Source organism: Sprattus sprattus (genome assembly GCF_963457725.1).
Source record: "Sprattus sprattus genome assembly, chromosome: 3".
NCBI classification, from domain to species: Eukaryota; Metazoa; Chordata; class Actinopteri; order Clupeiformes; family Clupeidae; genus Sprattus; species Sprattus sprattus.
The window spans coordinates 38,508,144-38,530,215 of NC_137922.1; the positions used below are offsets into that span (position 1 = coordinate 38,508,144).

General features: G+C 41.5%; 1 protein-coding gene across 1 annotated transcript; it reads left to right on the forward strand.

Moving 5' to 3' along the window:
* Positions 1-6,762: 6,762 nt before the first annotated feature.
* Positions 6,763-21,217, forward strand: LOC308361825 (cadherin-related family member 1a; the record flags this gene model as incomplete). Its single annotated transcript, XM_080834283.1, has 17 exons — positions 6,763-6,814; positions 7,341-7,436; positions 8,812-8,957; positions 9,061-9,111; positions 9,213-9,302; positions 9,609-9,695; positions 10,364-10,480; positions 10,868-11,011; positions 12,372-12,450; positions 12,676-12,776; positions 12,900-13,103; positions 14,032-14,184; positions 14,558-14,722; positions 15,536-15,603; positions 18,037-18,265; positions 18,493-18,747; positions 20,624-21,217. 17 exons carry the CDS (start codon positions 6,763-6,765, stop codon positions 21,215-21,217), a joined length of 2,631 nt encoding a protein of 876 aa, XP_080690409.1.
* Between the last annotated feature and the right edge of the window lie 855 nt (positions 21,218-22,072).

Sequence of the window (22,072 nt, forward strand, 5' to 3'; positions counted from 1 at the left end):
AGAACAGAGAAACATCAATGCGGGAAACTCAGCTATTCATTTGTTTGCCAGGTAGGCACTCCCAGCCCTCACTCCTGGGCACACCAAAGAACAACCACCAGATGTAACAGGAGTCAAGTGAAAGAATGAAAGCCTTTGCCAGAACATGGAGTTAAAGAACATTCTGGGGCACACTAATTCAAGATCAGAAGCACATCTATGAGTTAAAGGTCTCTGCTCGAGTTTCTATGCGCAAGTGTGTCTGTTTTTCTGTGTGTAAGTGTGAGTGTGCGCAAATGTTTTTTTTCAGTGCCCTCTCTGCTCTAAGTGGCCCGAGCGATGGGGTTGAAATGTTCCACCTTCAATTTCCCTACAGGCTCCGCCATGCCCTGCGCCAGATGACAAAGGATTATGGGAGTAATCCTCTTGTCCACCATCTGCCCTTTTCCTCTGGTGTGCCGGTGGGCCGGAGCCCAAAGCAGGACGCTGGCAGCAGATGCTCCCAGCTGTGGAGCAGGCAGGTGCCTCGTTAAAGATATATGTGTGAGCACCATTGCCACCTCTCCGGTGTGAGACCATAATCAGAGCATTGGGGGAAGGGGGGCCTACACTTCGTCAATATTGGTATTACAGAGGATTCTCTGGATGGGCTGGAAGTGGGCTGGGAACTGGATGAAAAGGCTATGTGAATATTATCTCCCCCTAGTGTTAATACTTACCAGCAATACTAATGTCCACAGGGGGGGACTGGTGTGTGGGAACAGTTGGATCAGTACGGAATGCTTTCAGTGATTAGTGTCAGTCATTCAGCTCAAGAACCCAATGGCTCATAGAAGAATTAAGTATCAACAATGTCTGAAGATAGTATCTAGAGGGTTCAGCATAGTCATGACAACTGTGAATGACGATAAGCTAGAACCTAGACAGGAATGTGCAGTAAAGATGACAACATGCTGTTCTAAAAGCTAGAATAATTCAATTTTTGATGTCAACAGAATGACTTAGTACCATGACCAGTAAGGCTTAGATTGTAGTGAATAAACTATTTGAACAGAATATTGTTTACTAGTAAAATGTCCCCCTTCGTTGCTTTATTTCTGTGGTCTTTCTTGATCTCTCTCTCTCCCTTTATCTGTGTGTGTGTCTGTGTGTCTGTGTGTCTTCATCTCTCTCTCTCCCTCTCCCTCTCTCTCTCTCTCTCTCTCTCTATCTGTGTGTGTGTGTGTATGTGTGTCTTTATCTCTCTCTCTCCCTCTATCTGTGTGTGTGTCTTTGTGAAACAGTACGTTAATGAAAGAGAATTTCCTACTTAGCTTTATCTCAGTTGTGGTAATTTAAAACGTGTAAATTGTATTTGCTTGAAGACAATTATATTAGGGCCTAGTTTGATAAAACAATAAAACATAAATAATATCAGCCACTAAATCTCAGATATGATGCAGAGGTAAGCAAGTGGCTGAACTTTAATTTTCTCATTCAGAGGGACACTGAGTCACATGACGCTGTCTTTGCTTCCGCCGTGCCATCTTGCGCCACACCCTCTGCCCACACACTAATCTACACACTCCATACAGACAACACGCAAGGCCACAGCTGTTCACTGGAGTCATTCAGTGCCACGACTTCTAAGAGATTGTTGCTCTGAATGACAGACTGTGGGTCATTATTTGAATGTACAACTGGAATTTGATGACAGATAAAGCCTTGCCTTTAGCCTTTAGTCTTCCTGATTTTTAGATTTTGATGGCAGACAAAGCCACACGCTTGATCTTTTGTCCTTCAAATCAGTGCATGTTCATGGGCTGCTTCCTATGAAAGCCTGTCGTGTGTATGGCCCTGGTGAGGATTGGTATTATAAGGTGTTAACAAAGTGTAACAGTGTCTTGTAATAAGCTTGGTATGAAGTGAAATACTATGTTAAAGGACTGTGAATGTGTGAGAGAGAGAAGAGAGAGAGGAATCACAACCACAGTGTCACCGGATACTGTTTTTTCTTTTTCCAAGTCTCTCCGTCACTGATATAATATAATATAATATATAATTAAGACCTTTGTCAGGTTTTTAATGGCACAAATGACACCCTTGAATATGATATATGGAGGCAACACAGGACACACACACACAAGCAGGCAAGCCTGAGGTGAATTTATTTTCTGCTTTTTCCCATCCTTGACCGTCCTTCCTCAAGGTCCCCCCAGCAGCTTGTAGCACCTGGGGACCAGGTGAAGTGAACTGTCCATCTTTGGTCAGGGATGGCAATGTTCTGTTATTTGGATGTTTTTTTTTTGTTGGTGTTCTTAGTGGAGGAAACCCCTTGTGAACACAGGGAGAACATGCAAACTCCACACAGATAGCCCACCTGAGCACTGAAAGTCTGGGGAGGACCTGCCCCCCAGAGCTAACAGCGCCCCATGCGGGAATCGAACCCATGACCTTCTTGCTGTGAGTCGCAAGTGCAAGCAGTGCAAGCACCTGAGCCACCGTGATGTTACTTTGTGTAGATGTGTTGTGTAGGACAGTGTCCATGTGGCAATATTGGTGCTGGCATGTTCGGGTTGGAGTGGAATATTCTCCATTGTGGCAATTAATCTTGACTTTGTGATTTCCTCAGTTCTGGTGTTGGAGTAAGATGGGTTTATCAGAGGGCTAGTAGCTTTCCCAAATCTTGCATTCACACATGGTGTCATCATTGCAAATCTCAGCATTTCCCAAAATACACATCTTATTTTTCCTTATTGAGGTGGACAATGTTTAATCAAAACAGATGAAATTGCTTTATTACTGCTTGATCGCCCATGACTGATCCCCTGTGCTTAAAAGGTGCATCACAAGCATGTTAGTCCTTTTTATATACATGTTAAAGTGAAAAGGATACTGGTGTAAAGCCGATGTGCGTCATCAGTGCGTTAGACCTCTTTATATACTACAACTGTGAGAAAGGGTATAAAAACAGGAGGCCCTCTGACTGTCTCTACTGACTGCTGAAGTGAAATGTTGGTGTTACAGACCACGTGACCAAGCCTGGGACTGTGTGAAGATACGTGCAGATATCACATAGACATACGTGGTTCTCCAGCTGTGTGTTGGCTAGGTGACTCATTTTAGTGAGACGGTTTCCATGGGCTGCAACAAGCTGCTGTTTCGCCCTGAGATACAGACAAACGTCAGCACGACACAAGAGGTGCTCTGTGTAAGTGCGTATTGTGAACACGTTAGCTGGGTGACATACCCATTCGCATCTTTCAAGATTCATGAAAATTCAGCTGTGTAATTATGCAAATTAAAAATGGATACTCTCCTGATCAAGGGAGGAGTTGTGAACAGCTGTGAAATCAAATTTTAGGTTGTCAGGGCAACCAAGGGTTCAAGGCTTTCCAGGCAGGATTTCTTATTCGAATGGTCAAATGAGAATTTTAAAGTTGGACGAGGGTTCTAATTTCATTGGGCAATGAGCACGGACTTGGCACATCAGCAACTATGCAGTGATAAAAGGCAGGAATACCTTTATGTGCTCACTTCATTGACACCAAGCAGGGCGCAGTCAAGCATGGGCTTAGTAATTAGTGGATGTGGCAATGAAGCTTTTCTTCATCAGCCAATCACAATTATTCAACCATACTTTATTAAAGAGCTCAGTAACTGTGTTTACAAAAGAGCAAAACAAAATTCCATGACCAAATAGCACGGTTCTTAATCACATGAGACACTGGTTCTTGTGCAGGGGGTATGCTCGACATGAACCCATTTAGAAGTTTGATGGTTGCTTTGAACTCCCATGTGCATGAACGCACCTCACCATTGCGCTGACCCACATGTTTACGCTTAGAATCTTGCTCATGTAATGAAATTAGCTAAGTGATTTTGCCAAGTTATTAAATTATCTTACGTTCATGCACGCCAGACTTTGTGTGTTGCCCGGGATGTTGCCCATTTATTCAGGGCCCCAGGAGCCTGTATAAGGAAAGGTGCAATGACAGGGTGCTGGATTAGATGTCAGAGTTGAACCCAGGAAGCTGTGACACATCTCTTTGTGTTTTAAATAGTTCAGAGTATAACATTTAACAAGAAATGTACAGTATCAAAATCAGTGATTTCTCACTCAGTCACACACGTGACGTGTTTATGCTGGATGCGGTACAAAAACCAATATTTGAATGGACCCACACACTGTAATACAAATAATAGTAGGCTACAATCCCCCCCCCCCCCCCCCCCAAATGTGCTTATAAACTGTGACAGCATCAAATGAGAGATAAACCTTGCGTACCATACAGCTTGTGTGAGCCTGAGGAAGAGGAACAGATCAAAGCTGAGTATTTCTCTCCAGAGAGACTTCTTACCCATAATCATATTTGATGGACTTACACACTCATGCTTTTATGGTCAAAATTGGGTAAGATATTCTAAAAGCCTAGCAAGTTAACCCCCCACACCCACCCTCGGTTTTAGTTTGGAAAGTCTAATGTTTTGGTGATGTGGCTGCGCATGTGCATGCATGTGACAAGTTTGATTGAGTGAATGGCGCCATGTCTACGCATTCATGCATACAGTGCATTCAATTATTCATATTAATGCTGTCAAAATTAAAGCGTTAATTTGAAATGTTAAAAGAGCAATTAAAAATGAAAGCAATTAACACAGCTGCCTGTGTTATTGTTGTTATTATTTATTTTTGTGCATACGCTAATGGTTAAAGTATCTGGGGGCATCTAACGTAGACTACACCTGACACAGAGCTTACAAGTACATTGAGCACATCAATTTTCAACTAACACAACGGACTGCACCATGTTTCTAAACACCGAACTGCTCACCTAATCACTATAGCGCCCTCCAAAGTATCTCTTTCCCAAAAGTCTCCCTCTCTTCTTCACTGCTTTTATGTGTCTTCATCTCAATAGCCGTTTGAAAATAAGCGCCTAGAGACAATTGTATTTTTATGGCGCTATATATATATAAAATTGAGTTGAAAATTGAATTGAATTGAATTGAAAATAAAAGTCCCGTCACACTTTAAGCGCTTCACTTTTTTAGCGATTGACAGCACTAATTCATATCCCTTCAGGTTTTTACTTTAAGTTTATTTTACATCTACTTTAGACAATTATTCACCCTTACTAAGCCAGTGAGTCACATTGTGACAGTTCACAGAAGTTTTCAGGTCATACAAGAGTTGGGTCTTTGGCTGTGCTCTTCCAGAACTCAAATTGCTTGCCTTAGGTTATTGTCCTGCTGGACTTATACATCTTCAGCTCTGTACCTTCACCCTCACCTCTTGCCCCACAGTATGATGCTAATGCCACCATGGCAAACATGTAGCACAGCAGATCAAAGAGTTAGTATGGGGAAAATCCGTTTGGAGGACCCTGTATGTGTGTGTGCATCCAAAATTGTGCCCAGTATGCTGTCAGAGAGTGAAGTGGGGACCTTTACCTCAGGCGCTTGAGGAGGAAGTCAGGTGTTCATGGCTTAGCGCGTCCAGGTCATGTCAGGTGAGGGGAGGATATTTGCAGATTTACCCCATGTGAGTGCAGAAGCAGGAATGTCACTTAACAAGAAAGAGTGGACTTACAGGGGGGACAGAAGAGACTTCTGCATTTTATAGCACCACTGACAGTGTCTTGTTCAGTTATCAAATTTAGATGAATTGTGATAAAAATGTGAGATTTTCTTTAGTGATAATTACCACAGTGGGTTTTAATCTTAAATTGTGAGAATGTCCCTATGACAATTATCACTTTTGTAAGGCTATAGTAGTGCAGACAGGAAAGTGATGGTGCTAGATTTCTCAATTGTACAGCAGATATGTGTGACTGCAATAGATGTTTCATTTACTAATCACAGACATGTTAAGTTATAAAGAATCCAGTCTCAAAATACATTAATACACATCCTCTGAATGATAAATGTTTTTAGTTGGTAGTTGAAGAACCAGATGTATCTAGGTATGAGGCCATTCAAATTCACATTTATTTTTGTCTTCTTCATTAAATTATTTTTTGTAATGTGTTTTTTTTTTCACCATTCAGTTTAAGTTGTTGCTGTTTTCGTCATGTGTAATAGTACATCAGCTCTTGGTTTTGGATCACTACTGTAAAATTTAATGTTTCTGTAATTTTGGAAATATTTTTCATCTACTGTGCTAATTGATCAGAAAATAGTTCAAATCAAATTGTGAAACAGTAGCAGATAATGAGAATGCTGTATCCACGGCTTAAGGCAACAGAATGTTTCACTTCTTAGGCAATTAGTTTGGATATTGATTGGGTCTGAGAAGTCTGATAAGATTCATAGTAAGTCTTTCAGTGATTCAATGTCCAAGCCTTACCTGTAAAAATGTCCTGGAAAAAGCATTTAATATACTGAGTGGGTGCCCTACCACACATTATTGGTTGTTTAGGTTGTTGTTAGTGGGTTTTATAAGTGAAGATGTTAAAAGCTGTTTTAGTAACTAACCCTAATTGGTGCCAAAAGTGATTCATCTCAAATCAAGGTGTGATCTGAGTCATACGTGTGGTGAGAAACAGACTGCTATAAGATGTGTTTAAATGTGAATGAGTGTGATTGTGTGTGTGTGTGTGTGTGTGTGTGTGTGTGTGTGTGTGTGTGTGTGTGTATGTGCAGTTGGCTAAGGATGCGTCACAGGATTAGGGTCTGAGAAGCTCCTTACGCTCCTTACGCTCCTGCAGAAAGGCACCACACCTCAACTGCGTATGTGTGTCTGCTAGCACGCATCTCCAAACCGCTCCGCATGAAACTCCGAGCTCACTTCTCTCCTCCAGGATGACCAGGGCTGGGGTTTCTCTGCTCCTCTTCGCTATCCACCTCTCCCTGGGTGAGTTGGCCTGGGACTCTGACCCTTTTGTGTTTTTTGTCTGTGTGGGTGTGTGGGTGTCTGCAGAACAGGCATGCACCGATTGCCCTAGTTAATCCTCTCAGTGTAATGACAGGACTATCGGGGAGGGTCTAAATCTGAGCATTACAACTGTCTCTAACCCCTCATTTCTTTTTAACTCTCCTCCTTGTTTTTTTCCTCTTTTTTACTTGTTTGTTCATTTGTTCACCTGTTCGTATAGCAAGTGAGTGCTGCTTGCATTAAAATGAGGCTTTGCTCCTTTTAATGCTGATGTCTCATGTCATGATATATCATTAGATAAGAAGAGATGTTTTTGTTTAAACAAATTGACATATCACACTGTATACAGTGTTCAAGTCTTCAAGAATAAAAACAAATGTTAAAAATAAAAGTAGTTTATTTTGGTCATCTGACATTGTTAAAGAAACATATATTACTTTCAGTGCTGCTTAAATAAGTGAACATAGACAGCTTTAGTAATCACAAGGTGTTTGATTGGTTTCAGGGCACTCTGACTATGCTCCATATTTTTATGACAATGAACGAGGCAGCCTCAGTGGAAACATGGCTTTGTTCAGCTTATCAGAAGACACACCTGTGGGTAAGTGTTTATGGCAGCTTTCTCTGACACAACATGCATGACAACAAAATCTGAAGAAGGGGGAAAATGACTGCGCATTCAGCTTGAATTGTGTTTATTAGAATAAAGAAAAGTTATTATTTTGGGCTGCTCAATGTTTTCGGTTTTGTTAATGCTATATATGTTGTTTTAATTGGGTACATTACAGGGGCAGAGCCCTTTTTTGTTTATATATATCAACCCATGGGTGATGTGGCAAAGGAAGGGTGGGAAAAAAAGAGAGAGAGAGGGGTCGAGAGAGAACTGGAAGGGTCTAGAAAGAGAGGCGGGGATTAGCTCCAGCGCTGTAGCTGCTGTAATTCATGCCAGTAATGCCCTCCACATGGAGTGACGCACAAGCCTGCTTAATAACAAGGACACATCCTCAAGCCCCCCCTATCTCAAGCATATAATTTCAACCAGGGCTGGCTCTGGCAATGTTGGAGCTCTAGGCAAGACTTTACATTGGCATACATTGACAAATACTACATTGGTCAATGGTCACCAAATGAAACACATCACAGTAAGCTGAGGTAGCAAAATAGAGGGGAATACATGTTTTATGCTCTAACTCCAGTTAAGGGTGCAACAATGTTTTGTTAATGGTATTAGTATTGCAAAAGCTGTCGTGTGCTGCTCAACACAAACATAGACTCATGTGAGCCTTATAACATTTGATTATTGCACTGTATTGTAAGTTGTATCTTCAGTTAGCCTATGCGCAATTATCATAGACTTGTACTAATTGACACTTACAGATGTGTACTAATTTATCTGTTAACTGGAGACTTTGGCTAGTATTACATACCTCTGATTGTTGATATGTTGTTGATGAAATTCTTGATAGTACCCTACTTGTTTATGAAGCTGTAAGCTAATGGTGTAGCCTACAACCCTCCAGACCCCCGCACAACAAATTATAGATTTGATTGGTTAGACATCCTGTTACTTTGCTAAAAGACATTAGAGAACACCTACAAAATGTCTTCAGAAGGGGTAGCGTGCACATGCAGAAGAGAGGCTATGCTTAGCAATGGACTGTTATTGTTGACTTCTAGCACAGCAGTGTAGAAGGGCAAAAAAAGCCTAGTCGTGAGAGGTTGTCACCTATGCAAGGGCCCGCCCCTGCATTCAAATGTCATTTTTACCCATACATCACTGGAGGTAGCAGTTTGGCCTTATAGGATAGGAGATCAGAATTGTGGGTTTTTGACCACACAGAGAATACATGTGGTGTGATATCCATTGTGACAAGTGAAGTCCTTTGGAATATGTCAGTTTAGGCGGGTGTCCCACTTTAATTCATAATACTCATGTGGTTATGGTGTCTGTCTCTGTCCTCTCGTGTGTTGTCCAGACACACAGGTATACGTGCTCAATGGCACTGACCCAGAGGGGGACTCGGTACGGTACGGCGTGGCCTTCGAGAAGGGCTCTAAGGAATACTTCAAAGTTGATCCCAAGTTGGGCAACATGACTCTTATCTCCGAGTTAGACAGAGAGGTAAGTTCTGTGAGGACAAGAGGATAAGTTTGTTCTCTTTAACTATAATTGTTTAGCTGCTTTGTGAGTGTCAAGTGACAATTGTTCTTTTTTTTTTGTTCAGCATCAAGATGAGATTGCAGTACTTGTCAGTATCACAGATGGAAGGAATAAGGTCAGTCACCAGTCGTTTTTTTTTCTTTTCTTTTTTTTTCCAAAAAACATTGCAACGTTGAAACGGTTTATTGTATCCGCTCTATCCTCTATATATTGTAGGTGGTGGAGAAAGTAAGAGTGTTCATCACAGATGCCAATGATGAGAAACCTGAGTTTCTCAATTTGCCATTCATAGTGGATGTACCTGAGGTTGGTATGAAAGTATTACAGCTCAAAATTGGCTCATAAACTCTAACAGCCAGAATATTAGTGGCTACAATCCGGTCATGTTAATCAGGATAAAGGCACATAACAAGTATACACATGAAGCTGAAGTTTTTATTAGTATTTGTGACAGTACTTTCTGAAAGTGATTAGTCACTGTGAAGAGAGTGGGGTATAGTTTGAGGGTTGGCTCATTTTCTCTCACTGTTCTTCTCAGATGAATGAATTTCTCAAATTAACTAAAATTTAAATATTTGTGTTCAATATATGTCTTTTGTATTCTGTACGTAGGACACTCCAGAAGGCACCAGCCTCTATAAGGTTCAGGCAGTGGACAGGGATTTGGGATCTGGAGGCAGTGTCAGTTACTTTCTACAGGTAAATCATCTCTTCTCTGAGTACCTGGCTTGAGTACGTCCCCATAAAACTGTGTATCCCCATATGAAGATTAAACCAGTGCTTAACTGGTATACCATTTCTATTCTGAAATTGTGTCGCAGTATGAAGAAGGGGGACGATTCATTTCAGTCGCACAGTGCAGTTAGAAAAATGTGCCTCTACCTTGGTGGATTAAACTTCAATTACTTTTGAGCAAGGTACTGAGGGCTAAGCTGTTTCAGCTTACGCCTGTTGTTGGCTGGCACTGGACAGGAGCTAGCACTTTTCACGTGGCAACAGTAAATAGCACAAAGAGGCTGAGGGGATTTCCTGACATTCTGCGGCAACCATTTCAAGAAATGACTTTGTTCTGGATGAGAAAGAATGGGAGACAGAGAAATAATGGGAGAGAGAGAGAGTGCGAAAGAGATAATGAATTGAAAGCATGCAAAAGCACAAGATGGTTTAGAATTCAAAGAAAATCATTATCTAAGTATTTGGGTTCCTCTGATTTCTTCTATTGTGATGCTTTTAATACCAGTTTTCGAAAAGGGTAAGTCATCAAAACTCTGCTTATAACGATCATTCTAAATATAGCACCTCTTTGTCCCTCCCTCCCTCTGTCTCTTTCTTTCTCTCTCTCTCGCTCTCTCTGTCTGTAACCACAGAGTTCTCCCACCACAAAATTCACCATAGACAGCCACAGTGGGGTCTTGCGCATAAAGCCTGGTGAAAAACTGGACTATGAAACCACCAGGACTCACTTCATCACTGTGGTGGCCAAGGTGAGTCTCTCTCTGAAACAGAGATGCCCTGTTTCCCGAGGTTGGGGTCAGAGGTGAAAGCCCCCACCCATTCAACCCTCAGTGGAAGGAATTATGTCACCACATTACTCATGTGCATGAATGATCTGAATGAACTGCCATGACCGGAGGGGTACATTTGGATCAGTTACAATCAGTACCGTGTCACAGAACGTGTTGGACCACATTATTCCACTATCAGCCCAAATATATTCATGATACACAAGCTCTAGTAAATTGCTGCTCACAGATCCTTGAAACGTGCTGTTTTTGTAGCTCAAGGGCTTACTGTGTGCCATCTCCCCAACATGATCCTCTATCTAATGACCCTTAAGACCCATATGTCTCTCTCTTAATCCCCTGCCTCAGGATGGGGGAGGCAAGTGTAATGGGAAGTACCAGGTGATGACCTCCACTGCCACTGTCACCATCAACGTTTTGGACGCCCAGGACACTCCTCCTGCATTTGTGGGAACACCCTACTTTGGCTATGTGTATGAGGTTTCTGTGCCTGTAAGTACAGCAAGTTTACCCTTCTGTTTAGTAGCCTAACAGACTAAGCAATATTCATTAATTAGTGTGATTGCTCAATTCAGCAATTTATCATTCACATTATTTCTATTCTTAAGTTCTTTACTATTGTGATTGACTCAGCATGAGGCAATCACAGGACTGTTCTTCTTAAAGCAACATTATGTAATAATTGCCCATGTAAATGTAGGCTGTAACCTAGTCGTCGACATCAGTCCCATCTCAGGCTAGCATCCAAATCCATCTCACGCCAAAAAGTTTGATCAGTCTTCGTCAATCTCACTCAAGATAAACCCTGGAAGTTTGCAGCTTTGAATACCTCACTCAGCTAGCTTGTAATAAATTACACTGCCCAGTGCATATTATGCACAATATGTGCCTTTATCATGCTGCCAACATTTTAATAGAACACACATACACCACATTTAAACGCTTAGAAAACCACGTATGTGAGTCTGTTCGTGATGTTTCCCGTAGTCAACTAAACATGGCAAAGGCTGGAAATGTAATGTGAGTCTACATCATTCTGACACACAGGTAATGCTCACTCCAACAATTGTAAGGATTTTTCTCTACCTGTGTACCATGTGTCACAAGTCAGCTTTCTCACAGACAGATAGTAGTAATGTTAAGGTGCTGTCCATTCTTTGTCTTAGTACTAGCCAATAGTACCTGACTTTGAGGATTTCAAAACAAGCAATCTAAGTTGCATTGACATTCTTCCAAGCTAAGCAGCAATAGCTAAGGAGTTTTGGAATTAAACTAGTTAGTTCACTAGCTAAAAGGCATGCTATTTTTTTTTTGCATAACCCACCAACAGCCCAGTTTGCAATGATACAAGTTTTTTGAAATGCTTAATTGTGTATTTGGGCAAAATAGTTAGCACTGTACAGTGAAAATGTTTCTTACATTTCCATGGGGTGTTCCATCCTGGATGGCTAGTGGGAATGATATGACCATCAAGGTTAATTTGGAGAGGATATCAAAACTAGCTGCTTGTGAAGACATTACTCAGAAAGTGGAAACGTGATACAATGTAGCTTACTGCACACAATACATGAAGACTGTCAACTTATTTTAAAAACTGTTTTATTAATCATAAAGTCCGCTGTGTGCTCTATGTTCTTGTGTTAGAGCTGTATAATTTGTTGTTTGCTAAGCTTGTGTTAGAGCTGTATAATTTGTTGTTTGCTAAGCAATGGTAAGCGATCCTCTGCTGCTGTTGAGCAATAACACTTTGCATTCTCTTGGGGCAATGCATCTTAAGTTGTTTGTATATCTCTCCTTGTCATTTCCAAAGACGTTTTTATGAAGGTTAGAAATGAAAAATGTGTTGTTTCAGGGCTCAGAGATTTTCACCGTCTCAGCTGAAGATGGAGATGAAGGCAACTCAAATCCTATCCGCTACTCCTTTGTGAACGGTAAGCATCATAGTGGCTGTTTCCAACAAACAAAGCCATATCAAATAAGCTAGTGCCTATCAAATTAGCTCACCACCAGAAATCTGAAAATGCACATATTGAAGCAGAAAAGAACAGAACAATGCTCATACAGCTAATGTATTAGTGAATGTTGCTACACACAAGGCTTAATTGTAACCACTATTATATACCAGCACAATGGATGAATGTGTTTGTTTGGTTCAGGAAGTGGAGGGTACTTCAGCATTAACAGCACTACCGGATGCATTAGTCTGCTGACCTACCCGGTCCAGCTGAAGAATGAGCTCTTTGAACTCAAAGTCAAGGTGAAAGTCACAGTCCTTTAAACACAGTCATTTTTATTCATATCACATTAATATCATGTTAAAAGGTGTAATTTTGTGAAGTTTTCCTCTTTATTTTTTTTAACACTTTTTTGTGTCCTTAAGGCGTCTGAGGTGGGACCAGAGAATGAGGATCTGAGCTATGCTATCACCATGGTGACTATCCGTGTGGTTGACCTAAACAATCACCCCCCAACTTTCTATGGGGAGAACGGTCCTCAAAGTCGATTTGAGCTGACCATGTATGAGCACCCACCAGAAGGAGAGATTCTACGAGGCCTGAAAATCACTGTCAATGATTCAGATCAGGTGTGTGTGTGTGTGTGTGTGTGTGTGTGTGTGTGTGTGTGTGTGTGTGTGTGTGTGTGTGTGTGTGTGTGTGTGTGTGAGTGTATGTGTGTGTGTGTGTGTGTGTGTGTGTGTGTGTGTGTGTGTGAGTAAGTAAGTGGGCATATATTAAGACACACAACTGCTTAATCTTTTATAATATTGTATTATAATATAAAACTTTTGATTTATTGTCACCAAACTTACCTGGTAGTCATACCACCAATATATCTAATATGTATGAGGAAATGCCAAATTGAGGGGCAAATATTTAGATATATACATGAAATTCATAAATGTCCTTAATATGTTCTGTAATAATCGTTTTTAGAAATGAGAAACTGTAAAACATTCGCAATGTCCCTTATTCAGTGGTCTTTTAAATAGTCTGTAAGGATGTATGAACACTCTTAACACTCTCTTACTCTATCTTACACAGTAGAATAATAGTCAAACACAATAGTCACAGAGTAATACCATTCTCAGCCAATACATTGATTTCATGAATCCTGGACAGTCGGTAATGAAGGCGAAAGTTCATTTGCACACAACTGGGATAATGGTTATGTCACCATTTTCTAAACTATTCTGGGGCAGCTCCCCCGAAAATGAGCAGATTGCTGCACCATGCTGCAGCTTATGTAATCACAACAGTTTATTCCTGGGCTCTATTAGATATGTTTGCATGAAGCAATTAAAGTAATAGATTTGGGCTTTTAGGCATTTGGTTCTGTTGATTTGAAAATGATGACAGATCTTCAAACAAGACGTGATTGCAACAAATCACTTTATCCCTCATGGTCTAAATACTTTTTTGTTCTTTGTCTGATTGCAAACAAAAAATGAATAATCCTCCATTAATGTGTGGCTGTCTGTTTGGGTAATATCCTCTCTTTGCTCTGTCCTGAAGGGAGCTAATGCTAAATTTAAACTGAGGCTGGTGGGGCCTGGTCGAGTCCTCCGAGTCGTTCCCCAGACTGTCCTCAACGAGGCTCAGGTCACCATCATTGTGGAAAACTCCACTGCTATCGACTATGAGAAATACCAGTTCATAACATTTAAGGTACAGGAATGTATGCCTGAAGACTTCAAGGGGGAGGGAGACAAAATGGACCTTTGTTAACAGGCCTAGTGGAAGTGAAATATTATCATGCACACTATTAATATGTTTTGATTCTTTCTCACCATAATGTAAATAGTTATTATTTTAGCTATTGTGGTTTTGATCCTTAAATACTCAGTGCATTTTATTGTGTTTTTATTACTATTATCTTGTTTACAGTTTCATTTAGATTTCAGGTCTAGTCTGTAATCAGTCATTTAGTTTCCTGTGAATTCAACTTTGAATGAAGTTGTGCACTTTGAATGAACTTTGAATGAAGTTTTAACACACTGTTAAAATTGCTACCCTCCATTATTTCAACTTTTTTTTTTAGCTTTTGGCAGTTGAGATTGACACTCCAGAGAGGTTCAGTGCTACAGCTGACATCATCATCAACCTGCTAGACACCAACGATAACACGCCCAAGTTTTCCTCCGAGTACTACATCGCCAGAATTCCTGAAAACTCCCCTGGGGGGTCCAATGTTGTGGCTGTGACAGTAAGTTTGACATAATTCGGCCCCACAAAAGGCCAATGCCTCTACTCTTCAGCACAGCACATATAAACTAGTGGAAGAAAAACGGACCAGATGTATCAGACTGTCAGTATATGGGGATGCTATCTATAGTGTATGTGTGAAAAGGTAACTGAGACTGCAGTCTGGCAGTGTCTGTCAGGCTCTGAGCTAACATATGCACTGTTGAGCCCAACAGACAGGATGCTATGGATATCAAATCCCATACACTTTCACTCTCACTGTCAGTCAAACCCACACACAAACACACACACACACACACACACACACACACACACACACACACACACACACACACACACACACACACACACACACACAGACACACGCACACACACACACACACACCCACACACTTGCACACACGTGCACACACACACACACACAGAGACGCTGTGCCAGCCTCTTCCAATTAGCTAAATGGGTCCTATGGTGACTTTGGTCCATAGACACGTGCACACACACACACACACAGAGACGCTGTGCCAGCCTCTTCCAATTAGCTAAATGGGTCCTATGGTGACTTTGGTCCATAGACAACTTTGGTCTACTTATATAACAAAGACAGATAACACAGCAACCACAATAACTGATGGCACTAATTCTAAATTCTAATCTATTACATTTTGATATGGTCAAAATGCTGACAGCCTTTGGTTCCTTCATTAAATTGTGTTCTGTTTTTTAAACACATATGCAGCAGTTGCATTGGTGTTGGAGTTATTTCTGTTTGTTTGTTTGTTTGTTTGTTTGAGCCTTTGTTTGTTTGCTTTCCAGGCCTCAGATCCCGACTCTGGGCTGTGGGGTGAAGTGAAGTACTCCATCTATGGGTCAGGAGCTGATCTGTGAGTATGGAGAGCCACTCCTCTCACATGCCAATACCCAGCATTAGCTACAATGTGAGGGCAGGGGGTGCCAAAATCCAGCCTCACTGCTGGACGTCATGGCAACAGACCACTGCCAATCTAGCAGATATGATCACTTATGCAATATCATTCGTTCTAATGCATCCATAATTCATTCACACAGAAAGGGTGGAAATCCTTGTGACAGGAAAGGATGACCTTTATGTAACATTGTGCTCAATTAAGTGCAATGTTTAACCACTGGCTTTCATCCAAAAATGTGTGAATTAATATGAGCTATTAACATTAAAGTCCTTGTCAATTGTTTATGGTGATTCTGGGGTTAAGCATGTAAAAATGTTTGTCAGAAGTCCCAGTCTTGGTTTAACTCCCCATTCATTTTAGCACGATGGAGCACTTTAGATTGGTTTTGACACTATAAAGCCTCAATCAGCGACACTTCACTCGGCAGTGTCAATATCTGCAAGTTTTCCTGTAATCATATCATTGTGTGAAATTTTGCACATTTTGGTGTTCACCAGTATACTGGCTCCACTCGCCTACTGCGCCTAGCTCAGTTTTTGCTGTGATTACAGACTGGAAGTGATTTTTGCTCGATGAAACGATGGGCCGTTCTGAAAAGCCCACCAATCAGCTGCCAGTGGGTAGTATTAACAATGCTAAAAATAGGAGTAGCATTGCTAGCAAACATAACAAAAATTGAAGTAGAGGCAAAGAGGATTGTGTATATTAATTCATCAAAGGCAATCACATTATTCCCTTTCTGCCTACAGGGTTTGAGAAAAGGCTTAAATATCAGCTTGCACCGTTAGTGGCAGAGTAGGAGGTACGGCAATCCCATAGTGGCCGATTCCGATTGATAAAAATTAACCTGAAGTCTACGGCAATTAGGATTCAACAACTGGAAACAATCCCTAGTGGACTGAGGTTGGATTGGGCTGGGCAGATTGCATATATGCACAACTGCTGTTCGACTTCCAGACTTGATAAACCCAGGCGTACGTGTCTGTGACCTTGTTCCTATGGTAGAGAAGCAGGTAATGCATCATGGGAAATGGCCAGTTTAGAGCAGCCATGTTCATGAGGAGGAGGTCAGTTGGCTAAACAAAAGAAGGACGTAGTTGCCTTTGCAGCACTCCTTCACGTGAATCGCTCCTCTCCTACACAAACAGCTTAGGGATGGCAGCAAGGTGTTAGCTAATCTCCTGATTGGATTGGAGAGGCAAAAATAGACACCCAAGTCTGGCTGCTATGGTGGGGGCCAATTAGGGAGCAGTGTGACAGCTGGAGGTAAAAACACTCGCTAACATTCTCAGGAACCAGTGGAGTTTGGCGAACAGAAATGTGCAAATTTATGCTCCAGTCCTGCGTATGCTCTTGACGAAGCGGCAGTCAAATTATAAATGTGTGAATCCTGACAGATTGCATTTGGAGTGTGAATTTTCACAAGGAAATGTCTAAAGAGAGGTGAAAGATGTAGGGGGAAAACAGCAAAAGAAAGAGGGCTTTCGGCTTTAATGAGGAATGAAATGTTTACAGAACAATATCCATAGGGTTTAGTGGAGTGTCCAGCCGTAACATAACCGAATCTGCCCCTCTTTTTTTAGATTATTTTTTTTATCTGATATAGAAGATTAAGTGATTGCATGGAACACTTCCATAAACAAGTGAGGGTTTATTTACCATGATTTTTTTTTTCTTAAATCGAATCCTCCCAAACAATGGGACAGCCGTTTCTCTAACTCTGTTTCACTCTTACCATCTGAGTACCAAGAGTAAATCCACATCTTTACTGGTGAAACTACGAACTACTAACTGAAACACAGTGTATACTAGTTCTTCACAGGGTTGGGAAGTTTACTTTTGAAATTGTATAGTTAGCAGATTACTAGTCACCCTGTTCAAATGGAATTAGTAATGAAAGTATTTGAATTACTTCATCAAAGTAATGTACAGTGGAAAGTCGGTGCAAATTCAAAGATAACCATTAAAAAACAATTCTCAAAATGTCAGCGGATGCTGCCAAATTAATGGACTCTGTCTAGATGGGAAAAAGATTCAAAGTAACAGAATGAATGTTATGTTGTGTGGAAGCTTTAAAGCTGATTAGCCAAAAGAATCTAAAAGCGGGTGCAACCCATTTGTAATCACTAACATTTTGAGTAGTAACTGTAATTTAATTAAATATTTGTTTGTCAATAACTGCAACAGATGACAAAAGCTGTTAATTTTCTAATGAATTTACGTAAGTCCGTTGCATGTATCTAGTTACTCCCAAGCCGTGTCTACTCATAACCTCAATCCCACTCCATCCTAGCTGGCAAACTCCCACCATCTGAATGTCTTTTTCACAACCAGCCACCTCCCTCGAGTTGAGCAGATTAGAACGACTGACTATCTGGTCTCTCTCAGGTTCCTCATCCAGTCCGCTTCAGGTATCATCTACACCCAGCCGTGGGCCTCTCTGGATGCAGAGGTGAAGTCCAAATATAACTTCTATGTGAAGGCTGAGGACACCGAGGGGAAATACAGCCTGGCTGAGGTCTTCGTTACAGTGCTGGACCTAAATGACCACTCCCCAGAGTTCAATGACAACTTCCTGGAGAAGACCATGGTTATTGGTGCCCCAGTGAGAGTAGAGGTTTGTAGATGAAGACTGAAAAAGCAAGAATTCAGTTCTAATACATCAGTTGATAAATAATTTGACAATTCAATGTTAGATCATTAACTGTTTGAACTCATATCCAGCCTGTTAATCTATGAGAACTATAGGGATTTCACTTTAAATGAAGAACAAACATATTATCAAAAATATTAAATGAAACTCAACTTCAACTACCAATCAGCAAGCTACGTTTTTTTTTTCAGGCTATTGATGAGGATGCTGAGGAGCCCAACAATGTAATTGAGTACTCCATCATGAGAGCTGACCCGGACAACATATTTGAGATCAACAAGGCCACAGGCGAGATCAAACTCAAGTCCTACATTAAATCGATGGAGATTGTGAACAACATCACAAAGCACAAGGACTGCAAGTGGTCCCTGGTGGTCCAAGCCCGTGACCAAGGAAACCCATCATTCAGCACAACAACAGTGCTGAAGATTGACATCACAGAGGCGGTAAGACTCCAATTCTCCCATTTGAAGTGGTTGAAATTAACTTCATAGTCTAAAATCTTTCAAAGCAGGGGTAAAGGCCATTTATTAATGAAATGGGATTTTCCAACAGGGAAACGTGGCACTATCAAGAGGCCTAGCAATGGCTAGATATTGCTTTAGTTTCTGTTGTCATTTCTGTACTCTGTAATTATAGCTTCGGCTTGCCTGCTTTCCATTCAGCCTTCCTTATAGTTCCCAGGTCCTACTGATTTTGGAGTTTGTCTTCAGTGGACAGTGTCCTACATAAGTCTTTTCTTTTTGTTGTGTGTTGTGTTGTGCTTTCAGATCAAAGAACGCATTATTTCATACCTCTTGAGCCTAAGGAAGCGCCCCGGAACTGTTTTTGGAATTTTTTTTCTCTCTCTCTCCATCACTGTTTTACTAACAGTCCTTATTTCCACCATTATGTACTGGAGCGCAGTACGCAGGGCGCGAGTGCATCCCGAGGCCACTATCAGAAAGATCCTCCGCAGGCCAAAGTCATAACACCTCCACTCCTAGATTAGACTTTTATATCATTTCTTACAAAAAATTACTCCTATACTTGAAAAAAATAAGGATATCTATTTTTGTAATATTTAATAACTTGTCTGTAAAAGAGTACCTGAAAGCAACCTATATAAAAAAACACCATTCATTATTACAGTGTTATTATGTGTACAGATTTAGTTTTCTTGTAAGCATCAAGCACTATGTGCTCTGAATTATTTATTCATATATATATTTATTTTTTTCTGTTAATTTACTGTTATATAAAAGCATAATTCTACAACATTAGTTGAATTTTATAATACGATATCATACGTTTCGCGTCTACGAAAGTTGTTGAGATCCTTTAGAAAAACACAAATACAGGGCCTCGGATATCATTATAATCAATTTTGTCTTCACTGTTCCTCTGCCAATTGACTGGGACAGTGAGAAAAAACAACGTTCCGTTACAGAACCTTTACCCACGTTCACTCAGAAACATCTGCATGCCTTTAGCCTCCCTAAGAACCTCTTTGACCACAACTGTAGGAGAGAAGGAAACATGACAGAAACAGTATGTTGTAAGCATACTACAGAGCATACTATTTTCCCATTCTAAGCTAGTCAGGACATGGCTGAGAGTGGCATGCACACACCGAGACACAGCCCAGCTGCACTGCACTGCTAGACGCACTTCCTAACATCCTGCAGTGTGTGTAGAGAACCCTTGTCTTTTTTTCCCTCTAGGCAAACGTTAATAGAAGTGATTTGTGTATATGTGTATGTGTACTGTATGTGTGTGTGTGTGTGTGTGTGTGTGTGTGTGTGTGTGTGTGTGTGTGTGTGTGTGTGTGTGTGTGTGTGTGTGTGTGTTTGTGTAGTGTGTGTGTGTGTGTGTGTGTGTGTGTATTGTATGTGTACTGTGTGTGTGTGGTTGTGTGTGTGTGTGTGTGTGTGTGTGTGTGTGTGTGTGTGTGTGTGTGTGTGTGTGTGTGTGTGTGTGAGTGAGTGTTTAGGTGTGTATGTTTCTGATTTATGAGTGTGAGTGTCACTACAGTATGTCTATTTCTAAGTGTATGTGTTTGTGTGCATGTATGTGGGAGTGAAAGTCTTTGCCCATCAACTTCAGCCATGTGGTTATCTGTATGCATATACAGCACATGTGTTCTCCATGTAAAAATAGATAGCCGTGTATTTTTGTGTTTGTTCATAGAGATGTGTATCGTTAATCCCTGAGCTGATGTTGTGGCCTCCTCTGCCAGTGCGGTGCTTTACAGTGCTCCTGCAGTAGTCTTGCATGCACACGTTGGGTTGGTGTGTGTGGTACCATGGACCTGACTAGTTTTCTTTCTGTGCTCTTTTACAGACCCCCCTCAAGGGGCCCATGGCGGCCTTTTTAATGCAGAGTAGAGACAATCCCTTGAAAGCCCTATGCATGATGGCTGGGCTCATTAGTGTTATGGTTCTAGTGACTATCTTGATCTCTACGGCTTTGTTCTTGCGCAACTCAAAGTCAAACAGGATCATGCCGGCGCGGCGCATCATCCGCAGGAGGAGGCGGGACCCCCCGCCGAACTTCACCTTCAGCCTCAACTACAAGTCGCCTTTCAGTCGCCCTGACAACGCTGGCGGCGCCCTAGCTGACGAAGACCCCGAGAGCAACACCGGTAGGAATGTTGAAAGCGCCGGCGGCCAAAACATCAACCTTAACAACAACAGCCCAAGACCCAAACCCCCACCGCCCAGTGCCCCAAGACCACCTCCTCCCCCCGCCTCCAACTACAGGCCCAGTGAAAGGGTACGGCCTGTGCCGACCGTATCTGGCGCTTTGGCGTCCACGTGTTCCAAGAACTCAAGACATGACAGTGAGAACAGTGTCAGCAGCGCATTGGTCTCTGAGCTGAAGATGAAACTGGAACAGAAGATTCTGGAGGCAAACCGAGGAGGGTACTACCACTAAATCCGTCCCCATACAAAGCTTTCTGTGATTGGGATTGGTATTACATACCAAGTGTTGTCAAAAGAGCTGTGCTTTTTGAAGGCTTCTCCAGGTCACTCCCCTTGCCACAGGCCTCACATGGCCAATGTCCCTTGGTGAGTTGCTCTTAAAAGTTTGTGGACCAATTGGTTAAAAATTTCAATTCTACTTTTTTTTACCATCTTTTGACAGAAAATCCCTCTAAGTAACATTTGAAAAACCCCACATCCTGCCTCCTATCCGCCTTGCTAAATTCTGATAAATATCAAGAAGTGCTGGCCACTCTGGCGAATCAGGTAATGGAATACCACTCGTTATTCACTCGCAACCATAAAACAAGCTAACTCCTGTAGGTGATGAGAGGAGATTTTAGAGCCTGATTTATTGCATCTTAAGAGTTAAAGGGTTCATTCAGATGTTCTAGCCAGGCTGCCGCTCCTGTAGGCTGCTGGAGACGTGGGAGATGCAGGGCAGGGAGGCGATGAGATGGAGCCGAGGAGTTTAGGAGCTTAGGCAGGTGAGAACCTTCAGAACTGCACTGCCATCTTCAGGAGCAGAAGTTTAGCTCCAGACTGGCAGGTGTGTAGCAGGTACGTTGGAGCTGCTTACTTATAGACTGCATGCTTTGGCACTGTTGGACGTGTGTTTTTACGAGAAAAACACTCATTTTTAAAACACTTTTTTTATTTGAAATATCTAGTATTTCAAGCTGAAAAGGCCACTGATATAACAGATTGTTATTGTACTCTGACTGCCTCTGGAAGTATTGAATGGAGCTCTTTATTTTGAACGTGTTGTAACCAATGCCAAAACATGATGTGATGTTAATGTGATGAA